At 37.7% G+C, this 13,538-nt stretch overlaps 1 protein-coding gene across 1 annotated transcript; it reads left to right on the top strand.

Moving 5' to 3' along the window:
• Positions 1–4,302: 4,302 nt before the first annotated feature.
• Positions 4,303–13,515, top strand: tmprss3b (transmembrane serine protease 3b). Its single transcript, XM_063010405.1, has 13 exons — positions 4,303–4,843; positions 5,423–5,717; positions 6,379–6,501; positions 7,189–7,305; positions 7,462–7,585; positions 8,683–8,811; positions 9,357–9,403; positions 9,579–9,744; positions 9,880–10,049; positions 10,483–10,578; positions 10,792–10,919; positions 11,787–11,936; positions 13,137–13,515. The coding sequence occupies exons 1-13, from the start codon at positions 4,778–4,780 to the stop codon at positions 13,158–13,160; spliced, it is 1,635 nt and encodes a 544-aa protein (XP_062866475.1). The 5' UTR covers positions 4,303–4,777; the 3' UTR covers positions 13,161–13,515.
• The last annotated feature ends 23 nt before the right edge of the window (positions 13,516–13,538 follow it).

Here is a 13,538-nt window from a genome sequence, read left to right as displayed (position 1 = left end):
CGGGCGCTCCGGTTTCCTCCCACAGTCCAAAGACGTGCAAGTGAGGTGAACTGGAGACACTAAATTGTCCATGACTGTGTTCGATATAACCTTGTGTGAACTGGGGAACCTTGTGTAATGAGTAACTAGCGTTCCTGTCATGAATGAAACCAAAGTGTAAAACATGACGTTACAATCCTAATAAACAAAACAAACACTCTGAATAGTTTTAGGTTGGAAGAAAAGCCAAAATCCACAGACAGTAACCAACCAGATAAGGTCACACTGATGCTATATGGTACATGCACTACCTGCTGTACCTTCGTGCCACCCTCACTAACAATGCAGTTCTTTTCTCTGCATACCCCGGCTAATTTAGAAGTTGGGGTAAGTCATGATTTTGCATCACTTGATGCTTAGAGCTTTAAGGACATTGTTTAAAGACCCAGCACTGCCTATGTTTCAGAGCAAGGCCCTTAATCCTCTCTGCTCCAGGGGTGGCGTACATTGGCTGACCCTACGCTCTGACCCCAGCTTCCAAACAAGCTGTGATATGCGAAAAAATAATTTTGTTGTACTGTACACCTGTGTATGTATATATGACAAATAAAGGCCTTCTATCTAAAATAATCAGTTGCTGATTTACTGGTGGTGTGTCCATACAAACAGAACTAGTTTGACTGCACATATGAAAAGGTACATAAAACTGTGGTCTTTTGCTAAACTCAGAAAGACTGTCCAAACCCAAACTGTCACCTTACGCTGAGAGAAAATTTGTCATAAACACTAACAAAATAGCATGAGGTCACATGACAAGGTTAACTAGCAAAACATGCCTGAGGGTAGTGGTAGCTCTGTGTTTGGGGTACAGGTATAGTAATCTGAAGGTTGTTGATTTAAGTCCCCTTATTGCCAAGCTGCCACTGGTGAGACCCTGAGAAAGACCCTTTACTCTCGATTGCTTGAACTGTACAGAGGGATAACTGTAAATTGCTTTGGATTAAAGTGTCTGCTAAATGCTGTAAATGTAAAATTTAAGTTCCCATACCAAATTAGTGTGTCAATATTTTTGCCTTAGCATAATTTAAAAAACACAATAAGTTTATAAAGGTTTTTAATTAAAATACAAATATTTATTTCTGACAAAGGCATGTGTTCCAAATTCTAAAACTGCTATAAACATATTTTTCAAGTCATTCCTTTCAGTTTACTACAAAACTAGCAGCCTGTAGTATAATTCTGCAACATATACTGTATATTACAACCTCAAGAGTAAAATTGTTTTGAAAGTGTTATAACGTGGGTTGTGTTCCAAATACAGCTCTTCTCCACGTCTCCTACAGACATGTTAGTACACTCTGGCTTACCAAGGCTGCGATATTTGAACACAAACCTCCTGCAAAACACCGTAAAAAGTACACTGTATTTACTGTGCTTTACTCATGCTTTACTAGAAAATGACAAAACAATGTAAGTAGTGCACTATAGAGTGGATTTGTTGCTGTTTTGTACACACCCATGCAGAAATTGGGTCCTTCCTGAAATACGTCACGCGCTGGAATCCTCCAATCAGTTTCATTGTACTCGATGACGCAAAGACATTTCTGCGTGGGCTTTGACGTAGTTCGTGTTAGCAACATGTGTGTGACTCTCATACACATCAGAACGTGGAACTACAGTACATGTACGTATTGTTGCGGTTCACCATTGCTATATTTAGCATCATAATGTATGATACACATACAGTGTTCCCTTGAAACTCAACGCCAATTGGTTCTGGTAGTGGCGTCAAGTTTCAAGGTATTTTTTCCCATAAGGATGTAAGGGGGACCTGTTAATGCGTTCCATGGTCCTGTGGAACTGCATATATTTTAGGCTAATGTAAAATAATTGGGTTGTTTTTGACACTTATACACTGAAAATAACACAAATATAATATTTAAAAAATCAGTATAAATATACAATAAAAGCTGCACTTTACTTCTTTATTGTTTCCTTACGCTTCTTAATCTTGGAGATGCTTGATCTTGGAATACCGTATTCTGTTCAGTAAAGGCGCATTCACATGCGAAGCGGCAAAACCGCTTTTTCGCTGGCTGTACCGATATTTTCTATGGAGTGTGGCGGTGCACAAAGCTTAACGTGACTTACTGTACTAAAATGAGCAAGAAATTTTATTAGTGGAGAGAACTTATGAGCAGTAATAATAAAGAGAGGTTTAGTGTTTCTATGTTCTATCGTTCTTTTAATACATTAAAGTATAAGGCGTTAAGTTTCAAAGATTTTAAGTTCAGGAGACGTTGAGTCACAAGGTACTGTATTAACTACATCTACATTTGTTTATATTTTAATTACAAACTTAAAAGGCATTATGTGTGTAAATCTGAAGTGGATATTTGCCCTATATGGCCAAATAACGTGCAAACCTGACCATAGGCGTGTTAGACACCCCATTTCAAAATCACATGCATTAATATGGTGTTGCCCTCAGCAGTTTTAACATTTACGTCTTTGCTGGGAAAGCTTTCCAAAAGATGTTTGAGTGTGTCAGTGGAAATGTTTGTCCATTCAGTCCAAGGAGAGACCAGGCACTGCCATTACTATAACCCTAATAACACATAAATTGTGGTTTTTAAAATGAGTTGGTGTTGTTTGAATTTGCTGCATTCACAGAATTCAGTACAACAATGCATGACTAAACTATCATTGTTTTACACCAGGCATTACCTACCTGCTGCACAACCAGACAATAGAAGTCACTGTTGTACAGACAACAAGGTGATACACTATCTGCCCCCCCCTTCCTCAGACACAGCAAACTTAGTTTGTAGTACACCTGACTGGGCCAGTGATACCTCAGATTTCAGGGGTGGCAAGCATTATTGATATCTGTGCGACCTGAGCACCAGTCCAGACCTGGTTTATTCAATGTCAGTTCAGGTAACTGATTCAGTTTATTATAACTTATGAGGAGCAGGAAAAGCTTGAAGACTGTGCAGTGTAATATGACTTAAAACTGAAGCTAAGAAACCCTGGCCTAGACCATCAGCACCATCTATAGCAGTCTATTCCAGCAAGTGGCCCTGAATTATAAAGAGGCAAGATGTATTGCCCCATAAAAAACTGGGTGAACATATTTCATTAGTAGGTGCTGAAGCATATTGCCGGGTGCTGCTGCTGATGCTGCTGGTGTAGAAAATTTGAACGCTTTTCTTTGACAGCTGAGTCACGATGGATCTGTCTCTGTGGTCGTGACTGCGGAAGAGGCGTGAGAGAAGAGGATTATAGCTACACAGAAGTCAGTCAGCACACAGGCTGGTGAATCATCACTGCTGAACACGAAAGCCACTTCTCCAGCACACAGCAGAAATTAGGCCAGCACAGCAGCATGGCTGACTGTAGAGAAGAGAAGAGAAACAGTGGGAACATGTTCTTGTGACACCTTCTGGTCAAATTATGTTATCACACACACACACACACACACACACACACACCTGGCATATATACTATGTTTTGGGACACAGCTTTCGAACGAGTTAAAATAAAAATAATTATTGATCTGTAATCTGTGTAAATAAAAACAATATCACCACCGCTGAGATCCAGGTTCGAATATGCTGTTGGCCGACCAGGCATCTACACAGACATGATTGGCTATGTCTGAGGTGGTTCTAAGGGCATGGCATCCTCAGTATCAGGGCTCCTGTGTAAAAACTCCTCTTCACCTCTAAATGATATAATGTGGGTTGCATCACATTTATGACATCACATCTTTATCATAAATTTGATTATACATACTATAATAAAAATACAACATTCCACTTATTACTATCTGTGGTAATTGTGATTTCATTCTTTTTTTTTTCTTTGAAATCTGTTCGAGTACCCCTCTCCATTCCCATTAACACTTTACTTATTTTAGCATATGTTGGAACATGTGGAAAGTTGGCAGGGATAATGAAGTCTTCCAGCCTTCTCAGAGGGGGTCATCTTTTCTGCTTCTTGTACAGTTTCTTAAGTTCTCTTAACTTTTGTCGTATATCATCATGTATACATAAATAAATTTTCACCCAGTTGCAAAATGCATCATTTATTCACCACAATAGGAGAGACGTCCCCCCAGGTCATGTCAGAGAGGATATCACTTAAACCTATACAGTACTCAAGTCAGAACCTTTTTATCTGTATTTATTGCTGAAGAAAATTGGTCCTGTACCTAAAAGGAAAAATGTTTACAAGGTACAAGCATTGATTAGGCTGATGAGTTTTGACCTTGTGTGCTGACCTTTTCATGCATGGCCTCCTCTGCTGGCAGTATGCTGGCGTGCCTCCTCCATATGTCCAACTGGTCTTTTGTAACTGGAGTAACGGACGTGACACACTGCCATGAGATCTGATCCACAGCTGTAGTGGATCAGACAGATCACTGCTCACCTGATCAAATGTCTTATTGTGTTACAGACAGGGTGTGGTAAAGAAAGGGATCAGAAAGAGACAGGCGAGCAGAGACAGAGAACGAGTTAAGTCTTATAGACTGGTAGGCAAAAATGAGATTAGAATGTTGCATTAGACTTTATCGACTCAATTTGTAGTATTATATATGCGTTAGTGAATAATTAGCTTGTGTTTAAATAGCTTTTTAACAAAAAAAAAAGTCTGTGACTTTTTTAATTCAAGCGGGTCAACATAGACCTTGGGACTAAAATAATCTAGATCTTTCACTTTGCCGATGACATTGCGGTGTCACTGTGGCCTTTTTGTGATATCCATGGACAGATGAAAGGATGACAGAGAGGTGATGGCTTTCTTTGAAAAGAACCTTGGAGAAAAAGCTGCTACAGAGGAAAAGAAATCTACAGATAAGGTAAGCAATATAATACTCAGTGTCCCTATTTTTTAGTCTAACAATCTTATTTATTGTCCAATACTGCAAAAGTGTGGTAAGTCCTCATGCAGGAGCAGATAAAACCATTTCAATTCAGGTCAACCATCCCAATTTCACAGACAGTTTTTGATTATAATACAGGTCATATCTGGTGTGTGATTTGCCAAAGAACTGTAAAGTTGAGGTGAACTGTAAGCACATAAGCAAATATATTAAAACTATAGTATTTGTTGTGAGCTTGCTAAGCTTTACAGGATAAAGTTAAGTTGGTGAAAAGCCCACTTACTGTATAAGAAGCAGAAAACCTGGACATCTGGGTGTATTGTGTTTTGGGTTTAAAATCTGAATGATGCTATTGACCCATTATATTGGTTTCCACCCTTTAAACATGGTGATGGATTTAATAGTATTAGCAGGCATCTCATGGGAGCAATTACATCTGACAATTGCTGTGTTTAACAACCAAGCCAAATGAGGGTATTTTAACAGGACCCAGGTACAAACACTGTTTGTTAAATGAGTAATGACTCAACAAAGCTGTATTTCTGTACATTTCAGAGCTCTGTTGAAGAGGATGCAGAGTCTGGTCAGTTTGAGGCAGACACAGAGAGTGAAGACCTTCAAACCATCGACACCCCCACTGTGATTAATGTGAGTCCCATCAGCAGTTCAGTAGGGGGCTGGGGGACTGCCAGACCTCCCCAGCACTTTGAGCCCAACACCCATGATCCCCATGTGCCTGTTAGCCTGCCCACTGAGGCATTTAACCCACTGCCCATCTACAAAAAACACACCATCACAACTTCACAGAGTCTGAGAACATCCATCATTAAAGTCCAACCCTTCAGAAATGGTATGTACTGCATCATACAGCGCAGATATAAAGATGTTTATGTTCGTCTGAAATATCAAACTATCGCAGTATACATTTGTTGTATAAAAATATGCTTTCATGTCAAACTATTTGAATTTACACAGTATGGAATAGCAGTTAGCTTACTATAAACCACATTTCCAGAAAAATTGGGTCACTATGTAAAATGCAACAAAAAACTGTGGTTTGGTGAATCGTACACTCTACAACCTTACAATTTAATGCCTGTAACACACTGTTGGGACAATGGCAGGTTTACCACAGTATTACATCACAATTTCTATTAATGACACTTTATAATCATTCGGGAATGGAGGATGCCAATTGCATACAAGACTTTAATACAAGACTTTGGCAGCTCAACAGTTGTGCTGTTGTCTGATCAACCTCTTCATGTTGCACCAAACATTTTCAATAAGTGACAAATCTGGACTGCCAGCCAGTCAAGCAGACACACCTATTTTATTTTTTTCAAATATGTTGCAAGCATTATATCAGGAATTAGTAAATATATACATAAATCATCACCCAACTTTTTATAAGTGCAATAACTGATCTTCTACATACACAAAGAAATAGATTAAAAAAATAGACTGCTTAAGTTTTAAATCTTGATCTTTTTGTTTTTATCTCTCTAAAGGAGAAGATCTATCTGACTCTATGTCCTCATGTTTGCCTTTCATACCTCACAAGTTACTGATGGTGCTGATCTTCATTTGTTTGTTAATAGCAGTTATTGTGGTTCTAGGAATTGGTCTGGGAGGTAAGTGTGTGTGTGTGTGTGTGTGTGTGTGTGTGTGTGTGTGTGTGTGTGTGTGCGTGTGTGTTTCTGTTCTACAGTGTAAACAGCTCTTCAGTATCTTAGTGTTATACATATTTTATGAGCTACATCCTGTAATTAATAGCATTGTGCTGCATCTTAAGAACAAGCTGTGTTGATGAGTGAGCAAATAAGCACTAATTAAACTATGATAAATTAAACTGTCATTTTTTTTTTTAGATATCAGAGATACTGTAGTTTTTGTTTTCAGACAAAGTTGCCTTGTCCTCTGTTTACCTTTCTAATGCTAATCTAATGTAAAAGTCTTACAGTCCAGTGATTGATTATTAATGCATTAATGCCATTTCAGTTAAACACCTTATGCTGTTTTAATTTACCATCTGATGCTATAGTAATTAAACACTCAATGTTAATTCAAACACAAGGTTATTTTAGTTAAAGACTATTTTAGTTTAACTTTAGCTGCATAATTGTGTGATAAAACTTTAGCTTTACATTTTGTAACATACCTGCAGACAATTAGTGTTAATGCTTTTCTTTCTTTTAGACACAAAAAAAACTTAAAATTAAATTAAATCAATAATAAAATTAAACAGTAAAATAATGATTTTACATATAGATATAAATCTATAATAATGTAGTGCATATGTGATTTTACCTCATTTCCAGTAGGTTTAAGCTGTTCAGGAAAATTCCAGTGTGAGTCGTCAGTAAAGTGCATCAGGAAATCCGCTCTTTGTGATGGAATTAAAGACTGTGGTGAGGGAGAAGATGAACTCAACTGTGGTAAGAGAAATTAATTAGGAAATTAAATTAGGAAAATGTGAGTCTTGCTAAGATATGTTTTTATGTATTTTTATGTAAAAATGGGATGGGTACTTAATTTCTATTAACCTTTTCTTGCTGATACTCTTCATCTTATTCTTCTCACTTTTTTTGCAGTGAGAGTAAGTGGGAAGCACTCTCTCCTGCAGATTCGTAGTAGGGGGGTTTGGAGGTCCGTGTGCTGGGAGAACTGGAGCTCCAGTCTGGGAATAGCTGCATGCAAGCAGCTTGGCTACAACAGGTAGTTTAACCAGTTTAAACCTTACCTGGAAAAAGCCAAAAGTTCATAGACACGGTTATAATTATATCCTAATAATCTTGGAGCAGTAAAATCCTATTTATTACGCTATTAAAATAAACAAAAAAATTTAGGTAAAATATGTTATAATGGTAAAAATTTGTATTCTTATACAGAGCACATACAAAAAAATAATCATGCTACTCTCTTTGTATTTTTCCACTGCTTGTGCTGGCACCTACACCCGACAGTAGGGGTCACTGCTGCAGTGGCAAAGATGAGATTTCCCACCCAACCTTCCAGCCTCCTTGCACTGCCAACTGTGTCCGTTTAGCATCCAGCCAGACCAGTGGCACCAACAAGATTCAAATTCAAGATATGGCAGCTGTTTTTGTTACTGTTATTTAAATTTGTGAAAATGTGATTACAGGATGACACTGGGCTGTTTCCTTTTGAACATAATGCATATTTACAAATACGAGCATTTAAAATAATTCAAGCTTTTGGATGTTGCTAGGCTATATCAGTAATTTCTTAGACATAAAAATATTATTTTAATGGTTCATTTTAAAGGTACATTAGGGACATGTCTTTTTCCTGAGCAAAACACGGATTTCACTGTGTCAATTGCAGATCTGTCAGGTTGTTTGTCTCCCTGCCACAGCATGTGGGTGTAATACAGTTCTATAATTTCCAGTCCTTATTTAACAGCTTTGTTAATCTTGTTAAAATCATTCTTCCATTAAATTAGTGGAAAAAATCATTCAACCAAACACACTTTCACTACAAGTGGGTCCGGGTGTTCATTATACCCACTGGCAGACATTTATTCCACCATTCCTCATTTCTAAAAACTAGCATCAGTCATTGTGGCTTTTACAGAGACTGTGCTTCTGTTAGACCTTGACCTAAAGATGGATTACAGTGCCACAGAACAGCTGCTTATAATCAGATTACTAACGGGAATAACAGAACTACTTTGTTGTATGTGACAATCACAATACACTGACAATAGGAAAGAGTGATTCATATCTGGAATGGTGTTTTGCTTAAATACTTTATATGTTCACAAATAGCTGTCTTTTTATCTTTCTGTACAGCTACGTGAACTCCAGCTCTATTCCTTTATCGTCTGTCGAGTCAACTTTCAAGAGGAATACAGTGACACTAGATTCCCGCTTTTCAATTCCTCAGACCTATTTTAAAATTCACAACAGTTCCTACCTCAGGTATTAACACCCTACAACTAACTTACAACCATCAATTGTTATTCTTAAATCCATTTTTGCAACCTTTGACACGATGAGTGGAGTAAAGTAAGCGTTGGGAGTTTTTTCATAAAACACAGTACTATGGTGCAGTGGAAAATAAAGTTAGCCCAATACAGTTGGGATTCAGGGTTCGAATCCCCAGCAGTCCTATTAGCTGACTGGGCATCTATACACAGATGACTGACATTGTCTGAGGGGGTGATGGTTGAGTTTAAAAGCCAGTGTCTTTCTGGGATTGGGGTGGGGGGATTTGAGGCATGGTATGGGTAACTTGCGCACTTGTGAAGGTACTGTTAATGCTAAGAGGTACAGGTACCTACAGGCATACTGAAGCAACATGTAGATGACCTCTCTCCCACTAAAACATATGATAGAATACAACTACAATTGTCCTCAGTTCCTAAACAATTACTGAACATTGTTAGAAGAAACAATAATGTAAAACTGTTTTCAGAATTGGGTTTGTAAATTATGTTGTCAACTAAGCTTTCTGTTTTTTTCAGAACGTTTCAGTGTAGGTCTGGGATGGTCACAGTACTTAAGTGTATAGGTGAGCTAAGCTTGTGTGTGTGCAGGCATGTGTTTGTGTTTGCTTATGTTCTTACATCGTATCATATGCGTGAGTGTGTACCATTAAGCCTGTGTGGTTTTCATTACATAACCCTGACCACCTTAATAAAAAATATTCCAATGGTTTAAATGTATTCATAATGCTTTTTTTGTAGAGTGTGGTATCAGACCTGGTCTTCAGACTCGTATAGTAGGGGGTAATGAGTCTATTTCTGGGCAGTACCCTTGGCAAGTAAGCTTGCAGTACCAGAACCAGTATATCTGTGGAGGGTCCCTTATAACCAACCAGTGGATAGTTACTGCTGCACACTGTGTATATGGGTAAGCAACACAAAAAACACATATGCACCCACACATAAAGTATTTGTGTTATTTAAAGGATTGCATCTATGTATAAAGTCACAGGTACTTTTACCAGTCATAAATAGACATTTTCTTTTTTTCTGTGTGATCTAGCTTTGACAATCCATCATTATGGTCAGTTCGAGTGGGTCTTATAGACCAGCCTGGGAATGGAGCACAAGATCTTGCAGTGATGAAGATCCTCTACCATGGTACATACCACCCAGAGGGCCTTAGCTATGATATTGGCCTCATCAAGATAACACAACCAGTCACTTTCAATGGTAAGAATGTGGTTCCAATGTTTGATACAAATTTGGACTTATTTGGTGTGGTGCTGATTAGATGAGTCAGTTTCCATAGGTAGCCAAATTAGAAAGTCAAGGATTGATGAGTGTTGACTGCTGATTTCTGTGTAAAACTGGCATAAACAGCATGAATCTATGGACCTAACCTGCCTTGTGTCAGCAGTTCAGTCTGATGGTGGTGTAAAGATGTTTAGACGTTGTTGCTGGCCATGTGCATTCTGTTTTTGACCTTATACTTTTGGTCATGTTGCCATGTAGTGTGCTCAGACCTGTCATACAGGACAAATACATGAGACATTCAAATCTGACATTCAAAACTGAGACATTCAAGACATTCAAATTTGAAGATTTTGTGGTAGGACTCATGTGCAGAGACTGATTCAGACATCTTCTTCTTCTTTCTCTTAAGATAATATCCAGCCTATCTGTTTGCCTAACTTTGAAGAAGGTATTAAACCAGGATCTTTGTGCTGGATATCAGGCTGGGGAGCCACGGACACTGGAGGTGAGATCCAAACAAAAACCCAGATTAAACTAATTTAGTGTGGAATAAACTTCCAAGGTAACTAAATAAAAAGACATGTGACACAATCTAATGGACTTCAAACAGCCATAATGATATGTTAACATTCATTGTTTAATTAATATATAATATGTACACATTTCTATTATCTAATCTAATGGCCCTTTGACATGTTTATGTGTATATGATGTGCAGGAGAAGTTAGTGCGTCTCTACAATCAGCACCAGTTCAACTTCTCTCTACAAAAGCATGTGAAAGGCCAGGACTTACACCCTGGAATATCTGTGCTGGGTACCTGGCAGGTGGAGCCGACATATGTCAGGTAAATGTCTAAATGTGTAAATAAAAAGTGAATAACTGCTGGTGTTACAATTTTGATTACAAAAATGCTTCATTTTTAATGTTTACAGTATGCATATTTTTAATATGTCTTATTTTATAACTGTCCTATGATTGTTTAGAAACAGGCAAAGAACAAGTGCATGGAATATGGTACATAATTAATTAGCAAGATATTTAAAAATCATGAAAAAAAACAAAAGAAAAAGGAAAAATGCACCAAAAGTTCAGCAAAAGAAGTAATAAACATGAGGAAGAATAATATAAAGCAGAAAAGGTGTTAAAGAGAAAAAAATATAGAATGTGAGAAAGCAACTTTGAAGCAAGCACACAAGCATATTGATGTCAGTGAGAGGAAAAAAAAACCTTAGAATGAGAAATGCCAAATGCAACAAAGCATAAAGCAAACAAGAATCAATAAAAATGACAAAGAAAAAAAAAATCAATGATGTATGTGATAAAGACAACAAACCAGGAAGGAAGGAAGGAAGGAAGGAAGGAAGGAAGGAAGGAAGGAAGGAAGGAAGGAAGGAAGGAAGGAAGGAAGGAAGGAAGGAAGGAAGGAAGGAAGGAAGGAAGGAAGGAAGGAAGGAAGGAAGGAAGGAAGGAAGGAAGGAAGGAAGGAAGGAAGGAAGGAAGGAAGGAAGGAAGGAAGGAAGGAAGGAAGGAAGGAAGGAAGGAAGGAAGGAAGGAAGGAAGGAAGGAAGGAAGGAAGGAAGGAAGGAAGGAAGGAAGGAAGGAAGGAAGGAAGGAAGGAAGGAAGGAATCAGGTAAAGAAAATGATCAAGAAAGAGCTGAAGAATGTAAGCTGTATATTTAATGAAATATGTGTACATGTGAATGTTAATAGGGGGACAGTGGTGGTCCGCTGGCCTGTAAGGTTTCAGTATGGAAGCTGTTGGGAGCAGCGAGTTGGGATCAGGGCTGTGGAAAGAAAAACAGTCCTGGAGTTTATACCAGCATAACTTATGCTCTACAGTGGATCCACCGAATCATGGAGGTAAAACTCACTGCAGTGTACAGATTATGTGGGGTGTGAACATAAGAAGTACATTAGAAGTACTGGGTGGGTGGATGGACTGGTACATGTGGAAATCACATCAGCTGAGATGTTGTCTGATTTGGCAAATGAACAAAGGTTTACTGGTTGAGGACCATTTGAGAATGTTAATACAAAGTTGTTGATCAAATATAATTGAGGGGTTATATCATATTTATAAAAAATATTAAAGGGCCAGGCAACTATTAAGTGGAAACAACATCAAAGACTGGAATACAAGAGAGCACAACTGCTTTCTGGGTAGGGATGTGGCATTCCTGTGTTCTGTAGTTTAAAGCAACACTAATCAACCAGAAAGTGGAAGTTGCAAGTTGTTTGGTGAAACACGGAAAGTAATTGGGAAAAAGCTATGACAGTTAACTGTATGCCAAGACATGTAATAAATTCCTCTCACAATAATTTAGTACACAGTTTACTTTAGCAAAATACACTTTCTACAGTGCTATTGAACTGAAAATCATGGCAGAAGATGAGAACAAGTGTCTCATTTGTCTGATCCAGTTCAGAGAGCTTGATTTACTGCTTTTACTCATAAAATGGCAGCTGAAACTGATTCTTCTTTGCTTTACTGCTCCACCTTTCAAATATATGATGCCATTTGCTTTCTTTCAAATGTGGCATGATTGATTGCTGTGGGAGCATGTGTTGGAGTTTAGTTATGGGCCTTTAAAGCATAATTATTAGCTGTTAATACTTAGAAATACATTTACATTTTCATTTACATTTTCAGCATTTAGCAGACGCTTTTATCCAAAGCGACTTACACAATGAGCTGAACACAATGAGCAATTGAGGGTTAAATACAAAGTATCATGTCAAATGAGAAATGTTTTGTAATTTTTTTACAAGAACAAATCCCTGGCTGCTTTACATGATAACTATAAGTAATTAGTAAAAAGGTCAGTTAATAAAAAGGACATAATGGATGTAGCTTGAGTCTAGTTAAACTGCATTTACTGTTTAGCTTGTAGTGTATCTGACCTACATTTGTAGCTTAGCTGCCTACATTAGTAGTGTGACACTAATCTGTTGTAATCACACATGTCGTGCATATGCAATAATATAAACAAGTTGTCTCAGGCCAGAGCAGTAAAAAATAATAAAACTATTTTTTCTTATGTATTTTTTTACTTTCTTTAGATAGAAGAGGAAGAGGCAGTCTGAGCATCATTCATGACTTCCAGTGGTGTTTTCCTTCAACAATATCAGCAAAAGGAAGCACTGTATTTGTATGGAACTCAGCAAGTACCAGATTATCAATGAATAAGTGTACTCAAAGCCTGACAGATTTACATAAGCACAGTGTCACTGTTTGTTTGAAAGCAATCTCGGTCTGTCTGTCTATCTACCTACCTACCCATCCATCTAGCCATCCATCCATCCATCCATCAGCAATTGTAAATATTAACCTCCTCCCCCCAAAAATGTATTATTGTGATGTGTTTAAAAACATACAAGCAATTTTATAAGTTATCATAATTTTGAGTTCAAATGAAATAAATTTAGTTCTTTTGACAAACGACCTTGTGTACCATTATTCAA

Source organism: Trichomycterus rosablanca, chromosome 15, assembly GCF_030014385.1.
Source record: "Trichomycterus rosablanca isolate fTriRos1 chromosome 15, fTriRos1.hap1, whole genome shotgun sequence".
NCBI classification, from domain to species: Eukaryota; Metazoa; Chordata; class Actinopteri; order Siluriformes; family Trichomycteridae; genus Trichomycterus; species Trichomycterus rosablanca.
The sequence above is the reverse complement of the archived record's forward strand: the minus strand, read 5'-3'. Positions and strand labels throughout refer to the sequence as shown.

What these genes read in the sequence shown, in the direction of transcription:
- tmprss3b (XM_063010405.1), top strand. Translation starts at nt 4,778, where the DNA reads ATGGCTTTCTTTGAAAAGAACCTTGGAGAAAAAGCTGCTACAGAGGAA. An exon ending in AAGCAGCTTGGCTACAACAG is followed by an intron (nt 7,586 to 8,682) that starts GTAGTTTAACCA and finishes CTTTCTGTACAG; the next exon opens with CTACGTGAACTCCAGCTCTA. An exon ending in ACAACCAGTCACTTTCAATG is followed by an intron (nt 10,050 to 10,482) that starts GTAAGAATGTGG and finishes CTTTCTCTTAAG; the next exon opens with ATAATATCCAGCCTATCTGT.